This window comes from Aedes aegypti, chromosome 1 (genome assembly GCF_002204515.2).
Source record: "Aedes aegypti strain LVP_AGWG chromosome 1, AaegL5.0 Primary Assembly, whole genome shotgun sequence".
Classification (NCBI taxonomy): Eukaryota; Metazoa; Arthropoda; class Insecta; order Diptera; family Culicidae; genus Aedes; species Aedes aegypti.
In genome coordinates, this window is record NC_035107.1 from 246,507,382 (window position 1) to 246,528,507 (window position 21,126).

At 37.1% G+C, this 21,126-nt stretch overlaps 1 protein-coding gene and 1 long non-coding RNA gene across 4 annotated transcripts in view; one reads left to right on the plus strand and one right to left on the minus strand.

The window, feature by feature from the left end:
- LOC5566478 (equilibrative nucleoside transporter 1) overlaps positions 1–21,126 on the plus strand; it is a 96,583-nt gene that overhangs the window by 25,645 nt on the left and 49,812 nt on the right. For all 3 annotated transcript variants that reach the window (XM_021837404.1, XM_021837403.1, XM_001650815.2), the window contains exon 2: positions 1,583–2,195. In XM_021837404.1, the coding sequence (XP_021693096.1) occupies positions 2,123–2,195 (73 nt within the window). In that variant the 5' untranslated portion in view covers positions 1,583–2,122. The remainder of the gene's footprint in view (positions 1–1,582; positions 2,196–21,126) is intronic.
- LOC110674058 lies at positions 11,641–13,350 on the minus strand. The gene is made up of 2 exons (XR_002498604.1): positions 12,320–13,350; positions 11,641–12,140 (listed from the first exon to the last, which is right to left on the minus strand). It is a non-coding gene; the product is annotated as an uncharacterized LOC110674058 (long non-coding RNA).

A 21,126-nucleotide genomic window follows, 5' to 3' on the forward strand; every position in this document is an offset into this window, starting at 1 on the left:
AATCTAAAATCTACTACAATGGAAAATGTGTTTAAATGTGTTCCGAACAATGATTATGCCTAGGTAGATGTAAAATACTGTTGAATATATGTACGGAAACGGATAGTCTCATTAGTGAAAAGGATATTTGAGACTTTAGCTGATTTAAATTGATGAGAACGTTCCTTTGAATATCATTTTTCCATTTAAATGTTTTTGTATCTTGTGTAATACATCATAGGTAACTGTAAAATAGGAGGAAGATTAGTCCAACAAATCTGAAGGCTATTCTACTGGTCTTGCTCTTCAAGACATAGAAAAAGCATTCGACCGTGTTTGGCATGAAGGTTTGATCGTAAAATTTAAAAAACTTTACTTTTCCAACATACATTGTTAGAATAATTCAAAGTTATCTATCAAATCTACACTTCAGGTTATTTATCAGAACTCTAGATCTGAAAGACTTCCTGTAAGAGCTGGTGTTCCTCAAGGCAGCATTTTGGGACCAATATTATACAATATTTTCACATCTGACTTACCTGAGTTACCTCAGGGGTTCCAATAAATTGGTCAGATGAAGTTAAGTATCTAGGGCTCATGCTAGATAAGAATTTAACTTTCAAAAATCACATTGAGGGCATTCAAACCAAATGTAATAAATATGTAAAATGTCTATATCCCCTTATTAATAGAAAATCAAAACTTTGTCTTAAGAACAAGCTTTTGATATTCAAACAAAATTTCAGGCCAGCCATGATGTATGCTGTATCAGTATGGACTAGCTGTTGTAATACCAGGAAAAAAGCTCTGCAGAGAATTCAAAATAAAATTTTGAAAATGATTCTGAAGCTTTCTCCCTGGTATAGTACCAATGAGTTACATGGAATATCCAATGTTGAAACATTGGAACAAATGTCAAATAAAATCATTAATAATTTCAGGCAAAAATCGTTACAATCTTCTATTGCTACGATTAATGCGTTATATGTTTAGGTTAAGTTAGGTTAATTATATTGAAAACGTGTTTTTTTCTCTTATAAGCAGGTGAAATCAACTCACCTGTAAAAAATCCGAACTGCTACGGCAAATGAAATGTAATATGTTGTTAACAAAATGTTAATAAAATCTTAAATTTGTTTTACCAAATTAGGATGATAGTATTGTCTAATAACACAGAACACCTAGATTATATTATAAGAAATGAATGTAATGTTTGGAATGACACTAATAAAGACATTAAAAAAATGAGAGATGTGTTTTCGTTGTGCGTAGGGTAACTAGAAGCTCAAATTAAAAACGAACCCCGATTGTTTGCATGAGGCACCGTTCAAATTAGCGTGGGACACGGTATATCGAACGTGCAGTTTAACTATCTAGTCACTTATTTTTCAAAAATAATCCAGGGGCTATTCCAAGCTTCACCCATCTTATTTACGCCAGTGTTGGCTAGATATGACGAAAGATTAATACAGAGTTATAAGAGTTCATTCCAACGTCATACTCTCAAAATACGCAACTTAAACAAACAAAACTTTTATTTTGTTTACTCTCAAAGAACAAGCAATATCTTTTTAATAACGCACATCTTTCCTTCTATTTTTAGAGTTGATGCTTCCCGCCTTTAATTCGATTCCATCGAAAAGGACAACGCCGCAGTCGTGCAGCACAGCAGCAAGTGGTGTGAGTCTCCTAGCGGCAAGAGCGCGAAATACTGGAAGCCATCAATCGACCCTCGTGTGACCAATAATAATACTACATAGTAATAGAGGTACATGAAGCAACAAGTGTATCGTTCTTCCTCGTCGTCAAATTGAAGAACTGAAGAAATACGCGAGCGCGCGCGGGGTGCCGAAATTGGACCATGTGCTAGAAGAAGAGAGTGACCGGAAATTTTATTGATGGATTCGGTGTTCGAACGTTGTTCGTCTTGACCGGGAATCGTGATCAGTTTACGTTAGAAGAGCCATCGATGGTGAACGTCTACGTCGTGTAGTGCGTATAATATCTTCGGGTTGAATGCGGATAAAAGTGTTTGGTTTTCGAGGCGGTTTTTTTGGCGGCCACTGCAAACAGGAAGTTAATGTTTTGTTTTGGTTGTTGATGATTGGAAGTTGGAAGGTGCACGTTTAAAACAGCGGGAAACATGGCAGCGAACGATAATCAGAACCTGTTGGATGGCAAGAAGAATGGATCCATCAGTATTGTTGGAGGAAGAGGTGAGTACGCACTGACCGGGGTTTCTGATGACGTTATTTTGGGGGTCGTTGAACTCGATTTAGTGGAATCATAATTGGAAGTTGAACCGCGCTTTTAGGTTGCTCACTTGAGTTACATATGTTGATATATGAAATAGAATTGAAGGCACCTAAGATTATTAATTAAATCAATTTAATTTTTTTTTCTTTCTCTATTTGTATTATTGCAAACATTACATTCATTTTTTATATTCTGTTCTGTGTTAGGCAACACTATCATCCTAATTTTAATAATTAAATAAAGCTTTTGTTAAAATTTTGTTATCAACTTATTGCATTTTATTGCATTTGTCATAGCAGTTCTGAATTTTTAGCAACGAATTTTAGCTCGAATTGTTTCAAATCAAATGAAAAAACCCATGCTAATGCCGCCGCAGGTATCTTCTATTTCGTCTCTTCGTCAACGGAACATCCCAACAGAAAATGTACCTCCTTCTAGTAACATGTCTCCCACTGATTATATATTTCTAACTCAATATGGACATTCGACCACTAATCAAATTTTACGTGTAACAAATTTGATTCGTTCCAACAAATCAGAAGACTATTCTACTGGTCTTGCTCTTCTAGACATTGAAAAAGCATTCGACAGTGTTTGGCATGAAGGCTTGATTGTAAAATTTAAAAACATTAATTTTCTAACATAAACTGTTGGAATAATCTAAAGTTATCTGTCAAATCGTACACTTTAGGTTAATTATCAGAACTCGAGGTCTAAAAGCCTTCTGTGAGAGCTGATGTTCCTCAAGTCAGCATTTTGGGACCAATATCTATATAAATAATGGGGCCTTCCTTAGCCGAGTGGTTAGAGTCCGCGGCTACAAAGCAAAGCCATGCTGAAGGTGTCTGGGTTCGAATCCCAGTCGGTCCAGGATCTTTTCGTAATGGAAATATCCTTGACTTCCCTGGGCATAGAGTATCATCGTACCTGCCACACGGTATTCAAATGCGCAAATGGCAACTTTGGCAAAGAAAGCTCTCAGTTAATAACTGTGGAAGTGCTCATAAGAACACTAAGCTGAGAAGCAGGCTCTGTCCCAGTGAGGACGTTAATGCCATGAAGAAGAAGATCTATATAAATAAAAAAGGAGTGGTGTTTGTATGTCACGAAATAACTTGAGAATAGGTCAGCCGATTTGCACAATCCTTTCACTGTTGTCTTCTTGAAGGGCTCTAACGTGTTCATGTGACGAAAAAGTTTAGGGAGTTATCGGAAAATTTGGTAAAACGGGGGGTGTACTAATATGTCATTTTGTACAGAAGATACCATGACATTTTTCAACAGCCTACTTGATGACTTGATGGCAAGACGAAGTTTGCCGGGACCACTAGTTATAAAATATTTTTACATCTGACGCACCTGAGCCAAAGGACGCAGCCTGTGTGTCATCTGTAGTAGATTGCAAAAAAAGTTTGGATATATATTCTTCATACTTGAAAAAATGGAAGATTTCTCCTAATGCTTCCAAAACTCAACTAATAATATTCCCACATATACCAAAATCTCTTTATTTGAAACCTTCAAGTAGACATGTTGTCACGATGAGAAGGGTACCGATAAATTCGTCAGATTCTCCGTTAAGTTCCCCGTTTTAATTACCTATCTTGCAAAAATGGAAATCAGGAATGTTCATTATTGTGCAATATCCGGAATATGAGCGTTTTTTTAAATGCTGCACTGCTTCGCCTGATGCAACATGCGCCTATACTTATCCACTATCCAGCAGTATAGGTATCAGCTATCGCACGTCATGCTAAACGGCAGGAAGCGCTCAAATGGTAGCAATTTCCCGTGCCATATGTTAGGCAGGTGCTCGCAGTATGCCACGATAAGCGCCGACTATGCTAACACAAATTATCAGCGGGATCACTGGTTGGCATGCGCCTACTAGATAATGGTAAAATTCCGCAAAAGTACCTACTAAAAACGGTAGCCAAGGAAGCCACATGGCTTGCTGAGGGGCCAACATTGAGAGCAAGATGTGACAAGAAAATCAATATTTTACAAATAGCATCATACAGACACCCGTCGGAGTCATACTTCTGTGCTCATCTTGCGCGCCAAAAAGCAAGACTGATGGAGTTTTGATGAGTTCACATATAGGTTAAAGTATAAATAGACGGCACACATCGTTTCGGAGACTTGTTGCTAAAATTAAACAAAAAAGCAACTTTGGTCCTATGACCGGTGAGTCAATGTTACATGCTTTAGTACTCCTACGAGAAAGGAAGTAAAACGAAACCCAAAAAGTTGTTCATTGATTACATCAATCATTTTTGACGGTTGGTCGTAACGCACAAGGCAGTCTACAACAGTTTGCCATGTTTATTCAATGGTTATTTCCATTTGACTTGGCATTGTCTTTCGAGGACCACCAGCCCTATCAGCGGAATGAACAGGGAAATGATTGTTTAAGATCATTTTTCATAGCTTTATCTTGGCATTGACTCACAAATAACTGCTCAATAGTTTTTTTTTCCAAATAGAAAACTTATGCATAATTTATTTTTTCGGAGTACGTTTATGAGTTCGCAAGCATTTCACTGAGAGAAAATCATCCTGAATTTGAGTTCTGCTATTACTTCGGGAATACTCTCAAACTATTCTGTAGAGTGTTTTCAAATTGTACTTCAAACATTTTTTTTCTAATATTTTTTTCACAAATCTCTCTAGGATACCTTCTCGCGGTTTGTACATAAAATCATATAAAAAATCCATCAAAATCTTCCTTAAAAATAAAACAATATTTAAGGGGACATGCACAAACTAAAACTTGGATTGGGTGACCCTTAATTAGGTTTGAATTTTTATTCAAAGTTTTTTGTTTTCAATTATATGTGATTGAACTCCTCAATAAACATTTATAAATGTAACTTTTCTGAAAACTTTTTTGATCTATCTTCGCAAATCTCTCTAGATATGATAGTCAGTTAAATTCCATTACAATACCAGACAAGTTATAATTGTTAAATTAAAATTAAAATTTGCACAACCAAACACGGGAATTGGTGTGTTAATCAAATTTAATCCTTTCCTTGCTATTCTTCATTCTATATAAATCAAAATGGCGTTTGTATGTCCCGAGTTGGCTTGAGAACGGGTCAATGCATTTGAATAATTGTTTCGTTGTTGCATTCTTCTACGACTCCAAAGTTCAATGTTCAATGTTGGAACCCAATTTTACATTGTTAAAGATTCTGAAAACACTTTTTGAAGAATATTTCATTTTCAAATAGAAATCAAAACACACTGTCACAAGAGTAATGTCCGAAGAAATACTTCCAATATTTTTCCAAGACAACGAGCTGATTTTGAAATACTTCCATAATCTTCCATAATCCAAACTATCCTACTCCACCGGCACCGACATTTTGCTGAAGGCTCAGTATAAGGTACTGGCAGGATTTACCCACTCCATTCGGTGTCATCCTCTCGGCATGAACCGCTCCTTTCAAAGGCAACAACCACTCTATTCGGTGATGGAGACAGCCACTTATAGTCACTGCGAATCGGTAGCGCTCTTCTAGCTATTGATGAGCCATCTATAGATTAGGTAGATATATGTATCTAGCGGAATGAGTGGGCTGATATAGAAGGGGCACTGCGTAGCATTCTGGCCCAACATAACCTCGAAAGGCCTTGAAGCGAAAGTGATTATTTTAGACATGTGAAGCGGCGTGAGGAGGTGGCTCTTCGAGTACCACTTATCGCTCTGCACTGTGTACATACGCTGGGTAGGTCTAAGGCTACATGGGCGCAGCAAGGTTTTACAGTTTATTAGTTTTATACTATGATTTGTGGCAAAGATTCCTCCATGTTACTTTCAATTGCTCGACAATTACTCGAATTCCTCTGAGGATTTTTCTGGGATACTAAGTATTGATGTTTTTTTAGGAATAAATTCAATTCTTGTTCTAGGATTTCTTCTAATTTTCATCCAACTTTTCAATATCCAAAAGATGTTTGGCAATTTTCCTATGACTTTTCCGCAAATTTTCCATGAATTCAATTAAGGTTTCTTCCATCGATCTCTTTTCTGAGGCATTTCGTTGGAGATTCTTAATCCAGCGTTTTACGAGCGCTAATGGCTGCCACAATCAGGCTCGCTTTCTGGTAGGGATCAAGCGATATGACGTGTGGCTTGGTTCCGTTCAATAGGCCTATTCACAAGACGTTTCAAAACAGCTGATCGGGAAGCTCTTTGACAGTTCTTATATGGAGATGACAGTCCCGTGTTAGCACAGGTCCTCCACCGACGTAAACAAATGGATAGACGGAGCTGTCACTTGAAAAGGCCTTTATAAAATGACCTAAGCCAAACGTCAAATCGACTCATCCCTACCAGAAAAAAAGGCTGATTGCGGAAGCGATTAGCGCTCGTAAAAAGCTGCAAAAGCTGGATAAAAATGCATCCCAGGATTTGTCCAAAAGACCTTTCTGCCTTATCTTTGAGATAAACTGTGAAAATTCTTAAGTTTACTTCCAGAAGTTCTTCTTGGTATGACTTCTTGGATTCTTTAATAGTTAACACTGAAGATTAAACGCAATGATAGCGGAACGGCAACGGAAAGCGGAACCGGTTCGCCAGCATGAACTATAATGTGCTTGTCGATTCAGTGTTGGTTCTATTTCATTCGTTAACAGCTTCATGCTGGCGAACCGGTTCACAGTGGGACGAAACTGAAAATTGACGGTCAAAACCTCTTAGAGGCGTTTTAGCCCATAAGTGTCTTCGGGACATTGTTTTGAAATAGCATCCCGAGTAATAATAAAAAATATTTTTTTTAAATTAGATTGAATAGGGCATCCGAACAAGAAATATTTTTATTAAAAAAATGTTTTGGGCGATAATTACTTTAGCAAAGTTTTAGATCTTTTTATTTTCAACAACTTTGCTGAACATGCTTGATATTTTTGACGTCGTTTTCATGGTTAAATTTTCAAATTTAACCTATTTTACCATAAATATTAGTTTTTTGACCATTTCTATGCTCAATGTGCAATTTATGAGCATGACATGTTCTACAACATTTTATATATTACAAAAATACACAAATTTGCCAAACATACCAAAGCTGTGAAATCATCACATCGAAAGGTATAATGAAATTATGTTAAAATTTATATAATTTTCGACCATTTTCTAAAGTAAATTTCTCCTGAATCGGCACTTTTCGGCAGCCAAATTTTGTATAATTTGATGCCTTATTATATCAGTTGCAGCCCCATGGCAACAAGATCTTAACAACTATGTTTCTGATGGTTTCCCATGTATCAGCAATTGCGGACATAAGTTTACTTCTGCCGGCACAACAAACTAATGGTTGAAAAATGAGAGGAACTGTGTTTAACAAGCGAAATAATGTTTGACTCTCTATTATTATTTGCTTTTTCTCATAAAATACAGACAGACTGGACCAGATGATATTTTGGTGTCATAGAGATATGTTAGTAACTCCATCTGATGGTATTTTGATACAGACGTATCATCAAACAAATAAGTTGCATCATCACAACAAATAATGCAAATATTTTGATATGTCGAATGCCTGAGGTACGTTTTCCTGAAATTATTAAAACCACTTGGTTCAGTCTGTTTGAACACCGATCATATTATTATTTGGTCTTAAATTATTCACGTATTGTGACTAGAGCCGAACAATCTTCGACAACTACGATTTGATGCTTAAATTGAGAGGTTTAATGTGACAAAAGTGTTGTTTTAATACGTTATTTTGTGATATAATAAATACAGATTATAACACCGTGAGTATTAAAAAGGTCAAAAAACTATTTAAGATCGGAATTCCAAGCTTGTCAAAAATGGTTGAATTCAATGTGCCCTGTGAGACCCGATCATTCTATTGCCATGGGGCTTTAGCTGATATAATAGGCATCAAATTATACTAGATTTAGCTGCCGAAAAGTTCCGACTCAGGAGAAACTTGCTTAGAATAATGGTCGAAAATTACATAAATTTTAACATAATTTCATTATATCTTTCGATGTAATGATTTCACAGGTTTGGTATGTTGGGCAAATTTGTGTATTTTTGTAATATATAAAATGTTGTAGAACATGTCAGTTTCATAAATTGCACATTGAGCATAGATATGATCAAAAAACTGATAATTATGGCAAAATAGGCTAAATTTAAAAATTTAATCGTGAAAACGACGTCAAAAATATCAAGTATGTTCAGCAAAGTTGTTGAAAATAAAAAAGATCTATAACTTTGCTGAAGTAATTATCGCCCAAAACATTTTTTTAATAAAAAATATGTTTTGCTCGGGTGCCCAATTTAGTCTAATGTAAAAATTATTTTTTATTCTTATTCGGGATGCTGATTCAAAACAATGTCCCGAAGACACTTATGGGCTAAAACGCCTCTAAGAGGTTTCGACCGTCAATTTTCAGTTTCGTCCCACTGAGCGGTTCCGCCTTCCGGTTCCGTTCCGCTATCATTGCGTTTGGGCCTTAACGACTACCTCAAGATTCTAAATGCCCAAACGCAATGATAGCGGAACGGCAACGGAAGCGGAGCCGGTAAAGCCAGAATAGAACATACCATCTCGACTGAGCTATCATTGAATGAAAGTCAACCAACACTAAGTCGACAAGCATGTTCATGCTGGCGAACCGGTTTCGTTTTCTGTTGCCGTTCCGCTATTATTGCGTTTGAGCTTTAAGAAACTCTTGTAGACCATTCACTAGGTTTGGTCCTTTGATTATTTAATCACCAACCAATGGTTCCACCTATCCAAGGTCCAATGAACTGTTTGTGAAATCCCTAAGAGAATTCCTAATTAAAGTATGGGGTATTGGAAAAATCCCCCCCTATGGGTAAAGTATCTCTAAACAAAAAAAAAAGATAAATCTCAAATGGAATCCCAAAGAATTGTCTGCAAAATTTCCTGGATCTTAATTTGATGTAAAAATTGAAAATTTCCATTAATCTTAATTTAATGTAATACCTGAAGTAATTAGCTTTCAATAGCTCAATTAGGCTGAAATTTGAATGCCGAACTACAAATAACCTGACGTTTTGTCTATAGTGCATTCATTAAAAGTAACTTGGTAATCGACATAACTTTTAATTGTAATTCATAACCATGCGGGTGGAGTTTTGCATAGATACCTCCCGGAACAATGTAAATTTCATTTTCGAAATCGCAATGAAATAATATTGCAACACCGATGCAGGAAAATGCCTAGCTTACAATCTTTCTTTGGTATATTGACATTGGAAGTAACACAGAAATTTAGCATTTAAAAACACATATCAGGTTATAATTTTACCAGTATGTGAAGAATAAAAAATCTGCAATTCGGTAATAATGAACTCTAGTAAAGCAAGCGAGGTTAGAGACTCCTCACATCTCTTATTCAATCAACAATCACGGTATTTATTTAGTATGGCATCGCGGACACCCTGGAAAGTCGTCACGGCCGCGGTTTGTAAACCCTGACTTAGATAATCCCTTCAAACTTGCCAATATGGTCTTTGGCAGCGTCCATAAATGACTTAGCATTTTTCGGCGAATTTTCGACACCCCCTCCCCCATCGTGGCCTATTTTGCCATACCTAATACACGGTTCGTAGTAAAATTGTAGACTCCCCCCTACCCCTAAAATTCTACGTCATTAATGGACGGTCCCTTAGCTAGAGTTCCTGAAACAATTCATGAAGTGTTTTCTTGTGTTCAAGATGATAAATTCATGAAGGTGTGTTGGGAGTTTTTTTTTTGTAAAAGCCTAGTAGAGCTTCCATGGAAATGCTTGGAGGAAGCAATTGGTCTGTATTCAGACATACTGGACCAAGTATTTTCAAATGGTTTCAGGAAAACGTAACATAGACATTTAATATATCAAAATATTTTCATTATTTGCTATTATTACAGCTATTCTATTACTTTATTATTTGATGACACATCTGTATAAAAATAGCGTCAGAAAAATCAGAAATGATGGAGTCCTTAACGTTCCATTAGAACTTCAACTGTCTGACCGGTCTTCAGGAAACTTAAGAAAACTTTAGAAAAAAAATCGTATAGGCGTTCAAAAAAAAAATACTTTCGAGCAAGCATTGAGAACTTAGGGGAAGTGGTGGTAAAATGAACAGGGGTGGTAAAATGAACACCGTTCTTTTAACCGAGAAAAAACAAATTTCGATGAATTTTTATCACGCACGGACGATTTAGAGCATAAATCTGAGTGTTCGAGTTGATACGGAAGTGAATTGAAGTGAAAATATCAACGAAAACTAAGATTTTAGGAAACCACGTTTGAAAATTAGAACTGACGTAACTTTAAGCTCGGAAGACTTGAAGTTGTTCAGTGAGGTGAATATCGTTATGATATGATGTCAAATCTGATACCTTTAGAATTCTTTTTCAATGGGTTACAATCATTAATGGATGTATTTTCGGTAAGGCAATGAAAATTTTCAAAAATATTTGTTTTGCTCACGTTTTTGCGTGGTGTTCATTTTACCACCAACCGCTGTTCATATTACCCACATAGTGTAGGTAAAATGAACATTTGCATCGCTTTTTGATAGCGATGAAAATATGTGAAAATTTAGCTTTTCTAGTCTGAATCCATGTTGCTGTCATAGATTACTTCCCTATTTTTGATGTTGTGCGATAGAACTATACAAATTCCTAGTTTTTCTATCAGAAACAAGATGATTTCCTTAAGGTGTTCATTTTACCACCCCTTCCCCTACCGGAAAAAATCGGGTCACTTTAGGAACCATTTCTTTCATCCTGGCGGAATCTACAGAAAGATAACTGGAAATATTATTACTTCCGAATTAGCGTTCACTCAGTTGAATATCAGTTATGTTATGTTACGAAAAACAATTATTCAAAAAGTTTATCATGACTAAAGTTTACACATTTTTTATAAATTTGAATACCGAAGACAATCTTTGAAATATTTATACAAAATATTACCCTTCGTAACAAACCCGTACCGTCAGGCAGGCGGAGGAGAAAGGGCATCCTGCCCTCCTTGGCTACTCCCATGACTAGGCATGTGCGGATCGGGTAATAGCGAACGGGGAAGATCGATGCAAAGAATTGCATTAAAAATAGACACTTCTCATCGTATATCTTCACAGTGGCCTGTCATCTTTCTCGTATACTGGGGGCTGACAGGCTGACGGTTGGATTGACGTTCAGAGAGCTCTGTTGTTTTATGGCAATGTGATGGATTTTGGTAAAATCCATCACATTGGTTTTATGGCTCTTCACTCGATAGCACGCGACATCTCCCCTTCAGTACCGGGAGGTACTCGAAGTGGGGACGTTTAATGAAAACCGACAAGATGATTGTCCTTCTTGTTCGGGGTGATGAATTGCTTGTACGCCTTAACTTGTGCACAGAAGTCAGAGAAACACATTCTTTAGGATTGAACTTTATTTTACACACTGGATTCCTCGGGGGTAACACATTATCTAGCTTGACAATTTGACACTGCACAAAATTCTCTTACTCTAGCACTGAATCAACAGATATAATAACATATTATGGCGACCGTCGACGTTTACCAGTAATATCCTCGCCGATAGTATCTAGGTCCGTAGTGATAACCGGGGTAGTAGTATATTTTTTTGACGAACGGTCTGTAATAACCATATGGCTTGTAGTAATAGCCAACGCCGGCTTCCGTTTGCTGTGGACCCAGAACCAGTGCCATCAGAGAGGCCAGCAGAGTGATGAAAATGGCCGAGATTTTCATCGTGGTGTCCAATATCCGACGGTTTCCAGGTTGATAGTGTAGACAGAATGTTTGCTCAGTTTGTTCCGTTGGTCGGATGGTTTGCTCGAAAGGTGCACTGTAACTGGGACGCTATCGATCCAGAGCACCCGTAGTAATAGCCAACGATTCGGGTCCATTCCTGTTGTGTGAAGTTCGCATCATTATATTATTGCATCATTGTGGGATGCATATTCAGTTAGGAATGCTGCGCAAATGTGAATCGTGATAGTTATCACCCGGCAGGTAACCAAATATGTAGTTGCTTTCGGAAAGCGCGAGATGCAGGTGTTTGCATATAGGTGTAGGGATAATATTTACCCGTAGTAGCGTTGGCCGGTTGGAGGAAAATTGATGAAAACTGTTTACGATTTCACACACTCGATAAGGTGGGCGTTGGAAATGTACTTCTATTTATTGTTTTGCGATAGAATGAATGGAAAGAAACAGATGTATATCGCTAGTGGGGTTACAATTGCGATAATATTTTTCGCAACTGAAACTAAAGTAAACTATTTACGGAATTGTTATAAATCAACGGTTCTCATTGCATGGCAGTTGAAGCTTGATTTGATTTTATTTATTTGTGAATGAAATACAACAACCGTGGTGGGAAAACCTCCAAATGCTCAGAAATGTTGTTGAAAACATTTTCCTCGTGCCTGAAGCAGCAGCTCATAATCATGCACGAATAGTTCGAATCAATGCACGAATAGTTTGTTTTTTAGTGTAGGGAATTTTTGCTCATTCGTGCTTCCTGGGTATGCAATTCTTAAGTGTATTTTTGGTGGATTTGGATACGTTTTATTCTCCATCATTATTCAGCTGATTGATCTAAACACTCATAACTCTGAAGTAAGACCATAGCAAACCTGACTAAGTTTCAATCTCAGCTCATTATCAAATTTTTGTTTTCAACTTTATACATATTTATCTTAAGTCAATAAGTTGCTGATGTGCACTAGGCCTATTCATATTAAAACAAATTCCTTGAAATTCACTGTTCAAGCAATGTTCTGAATTCCCATTTCGAGAATTCGATGTATGATAAAAAAAAATCAACTCATTAATGTGTTTAAATTTGGGCTTTTGGGCTTATATCAAGATTTAAAAATGCATACTATGTTTTGAATTTATTATTGTTCTAGCGGTTACTCCTGTTTGTCTGTGATTTTCCTGTGATAACCATGGAGATGCTGATGATTATCATACTAACATTCCTTCCATTTTCCAAAATTTTACCGTAACATGGAATAACAACTACCATGTGATCATGAACCAACCTAGGCTGAATTACTATTAAATAAAGTTAATACATAGTAATGATCAGTGGCACGGGAAGAGTGTAGGACATGTACTACGCACGAAACAATTTTGGTAGAACAGTCAAAGGATTGTCCTACCCATGATCTAACAAAAACAAAATCAGCAGAAATCTTGAAAAATAAGTTAAACTATTTATCATCTGTTCAATATACATACGAACTCGATCAAAGTCGTAAGACACGATAAGCTATTTGATGGAGTTTCTGCGTAATTAAACATTTTTCAAGTGTCTTCAGTTTCTCCTGGAAACTTTTAGGGTCACTTCGGTGCAAAGAAAAAATAACTGCACAAATTCGCAGTACATTTGTGGTGTTTATCCACATGTTATCTAGAAATAGATGAGGAAATAGAAACAACCTTTTTGGATATAAAGGCAAGCACTATTTCGTTTCAGATTCCCCGAAGAAAATCTTCAGGAATTATCATAGTGACTTTATTCAGTAGTCTTTCAGGGTCTCCTACAGGGATCTCTTCAAAAATTCTTCTAGAAATTTTTGTAATAGTACCACCAGAAATTTTTTCAGCGAATTTTGAAAGGATGCTTAGAAGAATTTCTTTAGATTTTGATCCAGGAAATTCATGAGGACTCCAAAACTAGCTCAAGGGATTTTTTTTTATTTAAGAAACGCTGCAAGAGTTTCTCCGCCTGTTCATGTGGATTCCTTCAAGAATTATTCATCAACGTTTTCTCTCAGAATTCGATAATTCCTTGAGGGGTTCTTCGAACAACTAGTTTTACCAAACATTTATTGAAATATTTATCAAAAAAATTCCATGCAATCTTCAAATTTTGTTTAAGTTTTGCCACCACTTCAAACTACAGCAATTTTTCCTATATTTCCTTCAAATATTCCTACAGAAATTTCCATCGAAATTCTCCAGTGTTTTTCGAGAAATATCTTTAGAAAAACATAAGAATTACTACCCCGAGTTTCGATTGATTTTTTTTTCGGAGTTATTTCAAAGAATCTTGTTCATTAAAGGTGACTTACACATGTTTTATCAGAGGTTTCTCTATGATTTCCTTTGAAATACCTCAAGGATTTATTTTCTAGGTCTAAACAAATTTTCGAGGTTTTTCCCTGGCGACATTCCTGGAAAAATTCCAGATAAAAAAACTTTCAAGATTTATGACTAGTTTGCTGTTTCTCTCAAGAGAGGTAAAGAAATCTCTTGGCTGGATGGATCCAAGTTTTGGTAATTAAGTGAGTACAACAGGTGTTCTAGTTCATCCTAAAACTTCCTGGAATATATACCTGCAATGTACTGGCATATTTAGCGATCCTTTGATGTTTTTTTTTTAAAGGCCAGGCCCTCATCTGTTCATAGTAGTAAAATAAGTATTTTTATAATTTGTGCCTAGGTCCTCCAAGGACTGAGTTTTATTTTCTTTTCTAAAGTTTGTGTACGTATTCTAAAATCCTCCAGCCAGTTCGTGATTATTCAAGTTCGTTTGTTCCGAGATGTGATGTATCAGCCATTCTATTATGCAGCCCATCACTAAGAACTACCGCTACACGGATTGTCAGCGCGCTCGTCATTCCCCTTGAACGGTTCCGAGACGACGGATAGCTTCAGCTGAGAATAGTTAGATCCGGTGAGTTCGTTTCAATTGAGTCTCACATAGTTCGTGAGTGCTCGAGGACTATTGATGATCGTTGTTTGTTTGTTCTGATGAACTCAGAAGCGGTAAGCTGCACAATCAGTTGTCCATTGCTTCTGAGGGTTTTTACGATTGCTGCAAAACGGGGGAGCCAGGTAGTTAGTTTTCTTTTCATTTCAGAGAGCGAGTAATGGCGCTATAGCCTAGGCCCTAGGCTCTAGAGCCAGGACATACGGGGAAAATACCTATAGCCCATCCCAGGAAAAAGATTGGAAACAACAATGAAGTGCGCAATAACTTTCTTAGCAACGCCACTTCCAACGATTTTGCCTATCTCCCGTTATGGAACGGTTGGTACGGTTGTCCCCGTTTCTTCTTCGCAACACTTCAAAAAATTTCGTCTATCATGTTATTCATTCGTGAATAATCCGATCGCCGTAATTTTTCGAATTTTCTTAAAACCACAAGTCTGCACAGTGGGCCTGGCCGTTTTAGTATTTGTATCAAATCACTGATATGCTGTAAATATTAATGCTGACAAGAAAATACTGGAAGCAATTTCAGTATTTCCAGGATGCTTTTCAATATTGGCTGTGCAAGCACTTAGATTAGATTAGATGTCCTAGGTCCTCCAAGGATTCCATTGAATACAGGCCTTGGGATCTACGACCGTAATAAGAGATTAGAGGTTAGTTTTCAAATACTCCACAGACCCCTAACCATTCCTGTGAGTAAACGGTGTATTGTAATAATTTGTGTGGATGTCCTAGGTCCTCCAAGGACTCCATTGAATATAGGCCTTGGTATCTACGACCGTAATAAGAGATTAGAGGTTAGTTTTCAAATACTCCACAGACCCCTAACCATTCATGTGAGTAAACGGTGTATTGTAATAATTTGTGCGGATGTCCTAGGTCCTCCAAGATCTATATCGAATATAGGTCGATTAGCCGTAATAAAAATTAGCCGTAGTGGTAAACGCGCAGCTATTTTAGCAAGTCCAAGCTGAGGGTCATGGGTTCGAATCCCACCGGTCGAGAATCTTTTCGGGTTGGAAATGTTCTCAACTTCCCAGGGCATAAAGTATCTCCGTACCTGCCACACGATATACGCATGCAAAAATGGTCATTGGCACACTAAGCTCTCAGTTAATAACTGTGGAAGTGCTCTTAAGAACACTAAGCTGAGAAGCAGACTCTGTTCTACTCCAAAGGCCCCTTATCATTCCTGTGGGTAAACGGTGAATTGTACGAATTTGTGCGGATGTCCTTGGTCCTCTAAGATCTCTATTGAATATGGGCACGCGTAACTAATCATCAATAGATAGTTCTTCAATATTGCAAAAGCCTTTTACTATCCATATTAGCAAACGAAGTGTTGTATTGAGTTGTGTCGATGTTTTTGTACTTCCAAGGACTCCACGATATATAAGCCTGAGTATCTACAAACTTAAGTAGTTGTACATTGACTCGATTATCCGGAGACTCGATTATCCGGGGACTCGATTATCCGGGATTCGATTATCCGGAATTTTAGACTCGATTATTCGGAAATTGTTTTTTGATGTTCTTGTTTTTCAATTTTTATGCATAAATCTGAGATAATTTGGTATTGTAATATACAATATGAATGGTTTTGCAGTTTAGAACGTATTTAAGAAAAGGGGGGTTTGAAAAAGTGTTTTTTTGTGTATGCTGGTCAAACATTTTTTTTTTCTTGTAAAGACCCCTACTGTCCCTAGGAAAAAAATCTGGCTACGTCACTGCATCATACAAATAAAATAACGAAAAAAAGATAATATTTAAGTTCTTTTGTCAAAGATTTCAATTTTGTCTTAGTGATTCGATTATCCGGAGGATTCGATTATCCGGAGTGAAAAAAAACTCGATACTCCGGATAATCGAGTCCGACCTGTACTTATTTATAGCATAAAATCTAAAATCTTAAGGCTAAGTAGCCCGTCATTCGTTTTGGTAGCCATGTTGATTTTGCAGATTGCAATTTCAAAGTGATAAAACTCAGTAATCTTAAGTAATATTGATTCATAAAAGTATCAATACTTGCGCTTACATACAGAAAATATGCTGATTTATTTTCAGCAATGTCAGTGCAAAACCTAGTGATTTTCTTTAATTTGCAATCGTGAGACGGATTGGCCACAATCATCAGCCACAAACAGACTTCGTTGATTGAGGTTCTGGTGAATGAATTTGAATGGCGTCAGACATCGATTTTCGTCAACAATATTCTCCAAACGTAGGCCGCCATCTTGAATTCCAAAATTGCGTCGGACATCGATTTTCGTCATCCCCTTGTCGTGCCCGTTCCGAAAATACTCATATTACATGTGTTTCCAACTATTTTCTCCAACCGGTGGTCGCCATATTGGATTCCAAAATGGCGTCGGACATCGATTTTTGTCATCCCCTCGTCGTGCCCATTCCGAAAATACCCATGGCGTCGGACATCGTTTTTCGTTATCCCCTTGTCGTGCCCGTTCCGAAAATACCCATATTGTATTGGTTTCCAACGATTTTCCAACGGTTTTCCCAAACCAGAGGTCGCCATATTGGATTGCAAAATGGCGTCGGACATCGTTTTTCGTTATCCCCTCGTCGTGCCCGTTCCGAAAATACCCATATTGTATGGGTTTTCAACGATTTTTGAACGGTTTTCCCAAACCAGAGGTGGCGACCTCTGGCGTCGGACATCGATTTTTGTTATCTCCTCGTCGTGCCTGTTCCGAAAATACCCAATTGTATGGGTTTCCAACGATTTCCCAACGGTTTTCCCAAACCAGAGGTCGTCATCTTGGATTCCAAAATGGCGTCGGACATCGTTTTTCGTTATCCCCTCGTCGTGCCTGTTCCGAAAATACCCATATTGTATAAGTTTCCAACGATTTTCGAACGTTTTTCCCAAACCAGAGGTCGCCATCTTGGTTTCCAAAATGGCGTCGGACATCGATTTTCGTCATCCCCTCGTCGTGCCCGTTCCGAAAATACCCATATTGTATGGGTTTCCAACGGTTTTCCCCAACCGGAGATAAATAATTTCCCACAGAATTGTCAAAACTCAATATACGCACTGCGTAAAAAAAGTGACGTAAATTGAGTTTACTTCGTAAAAAAAGTAACTTAAATTGAGGTAGCGTAAAAAAAGACTTCGTAAATTGAGGTTTAGTGTACTACGATCAAAGAAATGAGATTTTCTTTCGAATTTCTGGAAGCAAATTTCGCATCGCATCGAGATAAGCGACAACTTTCCTTGTCAACAGCAAACCAGCCTATACTTGAGAAAATCTTAAAGAATTCCTTGAGGAGTTTTTGTAAAAATCTTAGATATAATCTCTGGAGCAATTGCCGAAAGTATCATTGAAGAAATCTCAAGTTGAAATCTTACATTAATCCTGAAAAACAATTTAAAGGAAATACCTAAGAACCTCTGGTGAAGTTATTGATTGAATTTAAGAAGACCGGCAATATTGGAGGATGTCCCAGAGAAATCGATGGATGAATCACTGGACCAAATTGTGGAAGAGTTAAGTCTTTCTTGAAAAATTTATTGAAGAAGATTTTTGAAATAATCTTCGAAGTATTTCCATTTCTGTGGTTCTGCTTGAGAACATGTTCTAGTCCATGTGGAATTCTAAATAAAATTCTTGAAGAAATTCCCTATGAAAATTTGTTGGAAAATTGCATAGAAAATAATCACTATAGAAATTACCGGAGTAACGTCTGAACATTTGAGCAAAAACTTGGAAGAATTCCTGATGAAATTCCTAGATAAAATCATGAGAAAACACGTACAGTAATACTTGTCGTAATGTCACGAGGAGTTTTCAAAAAAGTCTTATACAAATGCCTGCTATAATGCTTTGAAGAGTCTTATATCCTAGCTCCTACTAGGTTTTATTTTGTTTTCTTAATTCCTGTTTGGTCTCTTGTTGGTTCCTTTTAGATCTCTTTTTTCTGTCTTTAATTTCCTATGTTTAAGGCAGCCCTGTTAAGACGAAAAGCATTCTTAGTCTTGCATAAAAATGAGGGGGTTAGAAGCAAGGGTTGTCAGGGACAAAGGAAAAAAACAGTCTTCTAAGAATTATATTGTTTCTTTTTCTGTTGAGTGAAGAAAAAAATATTAGAACGCTTGGATCCAGTAGAATATTCTCAACTCAACTCAAAACTGACCAAAATGTCAAATACACCCCCTGCGTTTGAACCCCTAAAACATAGTAACTGGCAGTAATTTCCAGTCCCGGGTCAAAATTAAAATGTTTGCTTCACTGTGAACAAAATAGTTGTCATTGTTTGTCTTACCCATGGTTTCGAAATATTTCGAACGTGGACGCGCCTCTGGTAATAATAATGTCCTATTTCGTATTTACGATCTTTTTGAATCGTTCGCCACCAGAGGTGTCGACATATTTGCTGTTAGGTTTTCATTACGCAAATAAATGACTTTCAATTGGGGTTGCATGAATCGCATCAGTTACCAATGCGAATCCAGATTGTGTAGCTTTTGAATCCTTCTTACTATTAAAAACTTCTCTCCGTAACAACCGTGATGATGCAAAGGTATACTCGGTATTTAGTAACAATGGATGTCACACTAACATTCCTTCCATTCCCCGATGACCGCGAGGTTCAATGCTGGGAAAATTGAGAGTATCTGTGTAGTTATATTCACCAACATGGTTTTGATGAGTGAATTTGATGGATAGCGCCGACAATTTTTGACGCACAGGATTCATAAAATGTAGCGCTGTTGTTGCACCATGGCCGGATTCATTTCTCGAGTTTGAGTTGAGTCAGCCTTGAGAAAAATATCGGTGGCAATGAGTGGGAAAGTTTGGAGTTTACGACTGTGGAAATATTTCAGAATCAATTAGAACATTTAAAACTAAAAAAACTAACCAGAGGTTTAATTCTGAGAAAATTGAGAGTAACTCTCACATATCATCATCTCTGTCACAATCATGATTTTCAACACATCATGAGAGTCTGTTTATCATCTACTGTTACAGCTCTGATTATATCGGGAGATAACAGTATGTGAAAAATACATACATGTCAGTATAAGAAAACACCTACCTCCAATTGTAAATTAGCGAGAAAAATGAATGTTATCATCGCTTTTTCTTCGGGGCTCTCGTTCGCTGCTCTTATTTATCAAACTTGCGATATATTGCCGATCATGGACCGCTACAGATGGGATATTTTTCTTCGCTTGCTTTGATTGTGCTTCGAAATCAATTGAGAACGAAGTCTGCAATGCCTGACACAGACTCAGTTTTGAAATTGGACTGGGATGTTTGTTACACGATGATACCAAATTCATGGCAACCCGTAGAGGATAAGGATCAAGTTCAAGTTTGAAAGCATTAACATACTTCACTATTATCAGAGAAAAATTATCGGGACACGCGTTATACGTCTTGTTTAATTGTTTGCCAAAAATACGCTGACTTCATCGTCTCGTGTTGCCAAAAAAGTCCTATAAATCACTTGAAGCACCCGAAAACCGACTCGCCAAATTCAAGTGTTGATATGCGTCCAATTGAGCTCGAGTTTGTACCTAATGTGTTTCCCATAGTAGGTACGGCTCGCATAAGCATTCATCCCACGACGCCTCACACAACTTTTGCTGAGCCAAACGAGCATCATGTGCGCCCAAGGAAACACTCAATGATGGGAACAAAACTATCGGCAGCCAAATTGACACGCATTTAATGAATGAGGAACGCTCTGTGTTCTATCAAAAAGTAGCCAATAATATATGTAATATGACATAAACAATAGATTGAGTATATTTAGCAACAAAAAATCAAAAGACCACTAAAATTATATGTTAATCGAAAAATTTATAAAAAGCAATGCTAAATTGGAAACATGCAATAAAAAATCAATCTTTATTCCTAAGAAGAATTGTAAATGAGCAATAAAAAAAATGAAAATTGGCAAAAATGTAGAATTAGCACTAATAAATTAATTAAAAAAAAATTAAACTAAGCGCCAATAAATTCTAAACACACCATAACTCAATATTGATGGGATCATCAAGTTAGAGAGGTATCGAGTTATATAATTCAAAATCAGTGCAAATGTGTTTGAAGAGACCGTCGAGTTAGCCATGAAAATCAACTGTCACTATGGTTCTCTAACTCGATATCGAGATATGCAATATCGAATTAGGGAGAGTT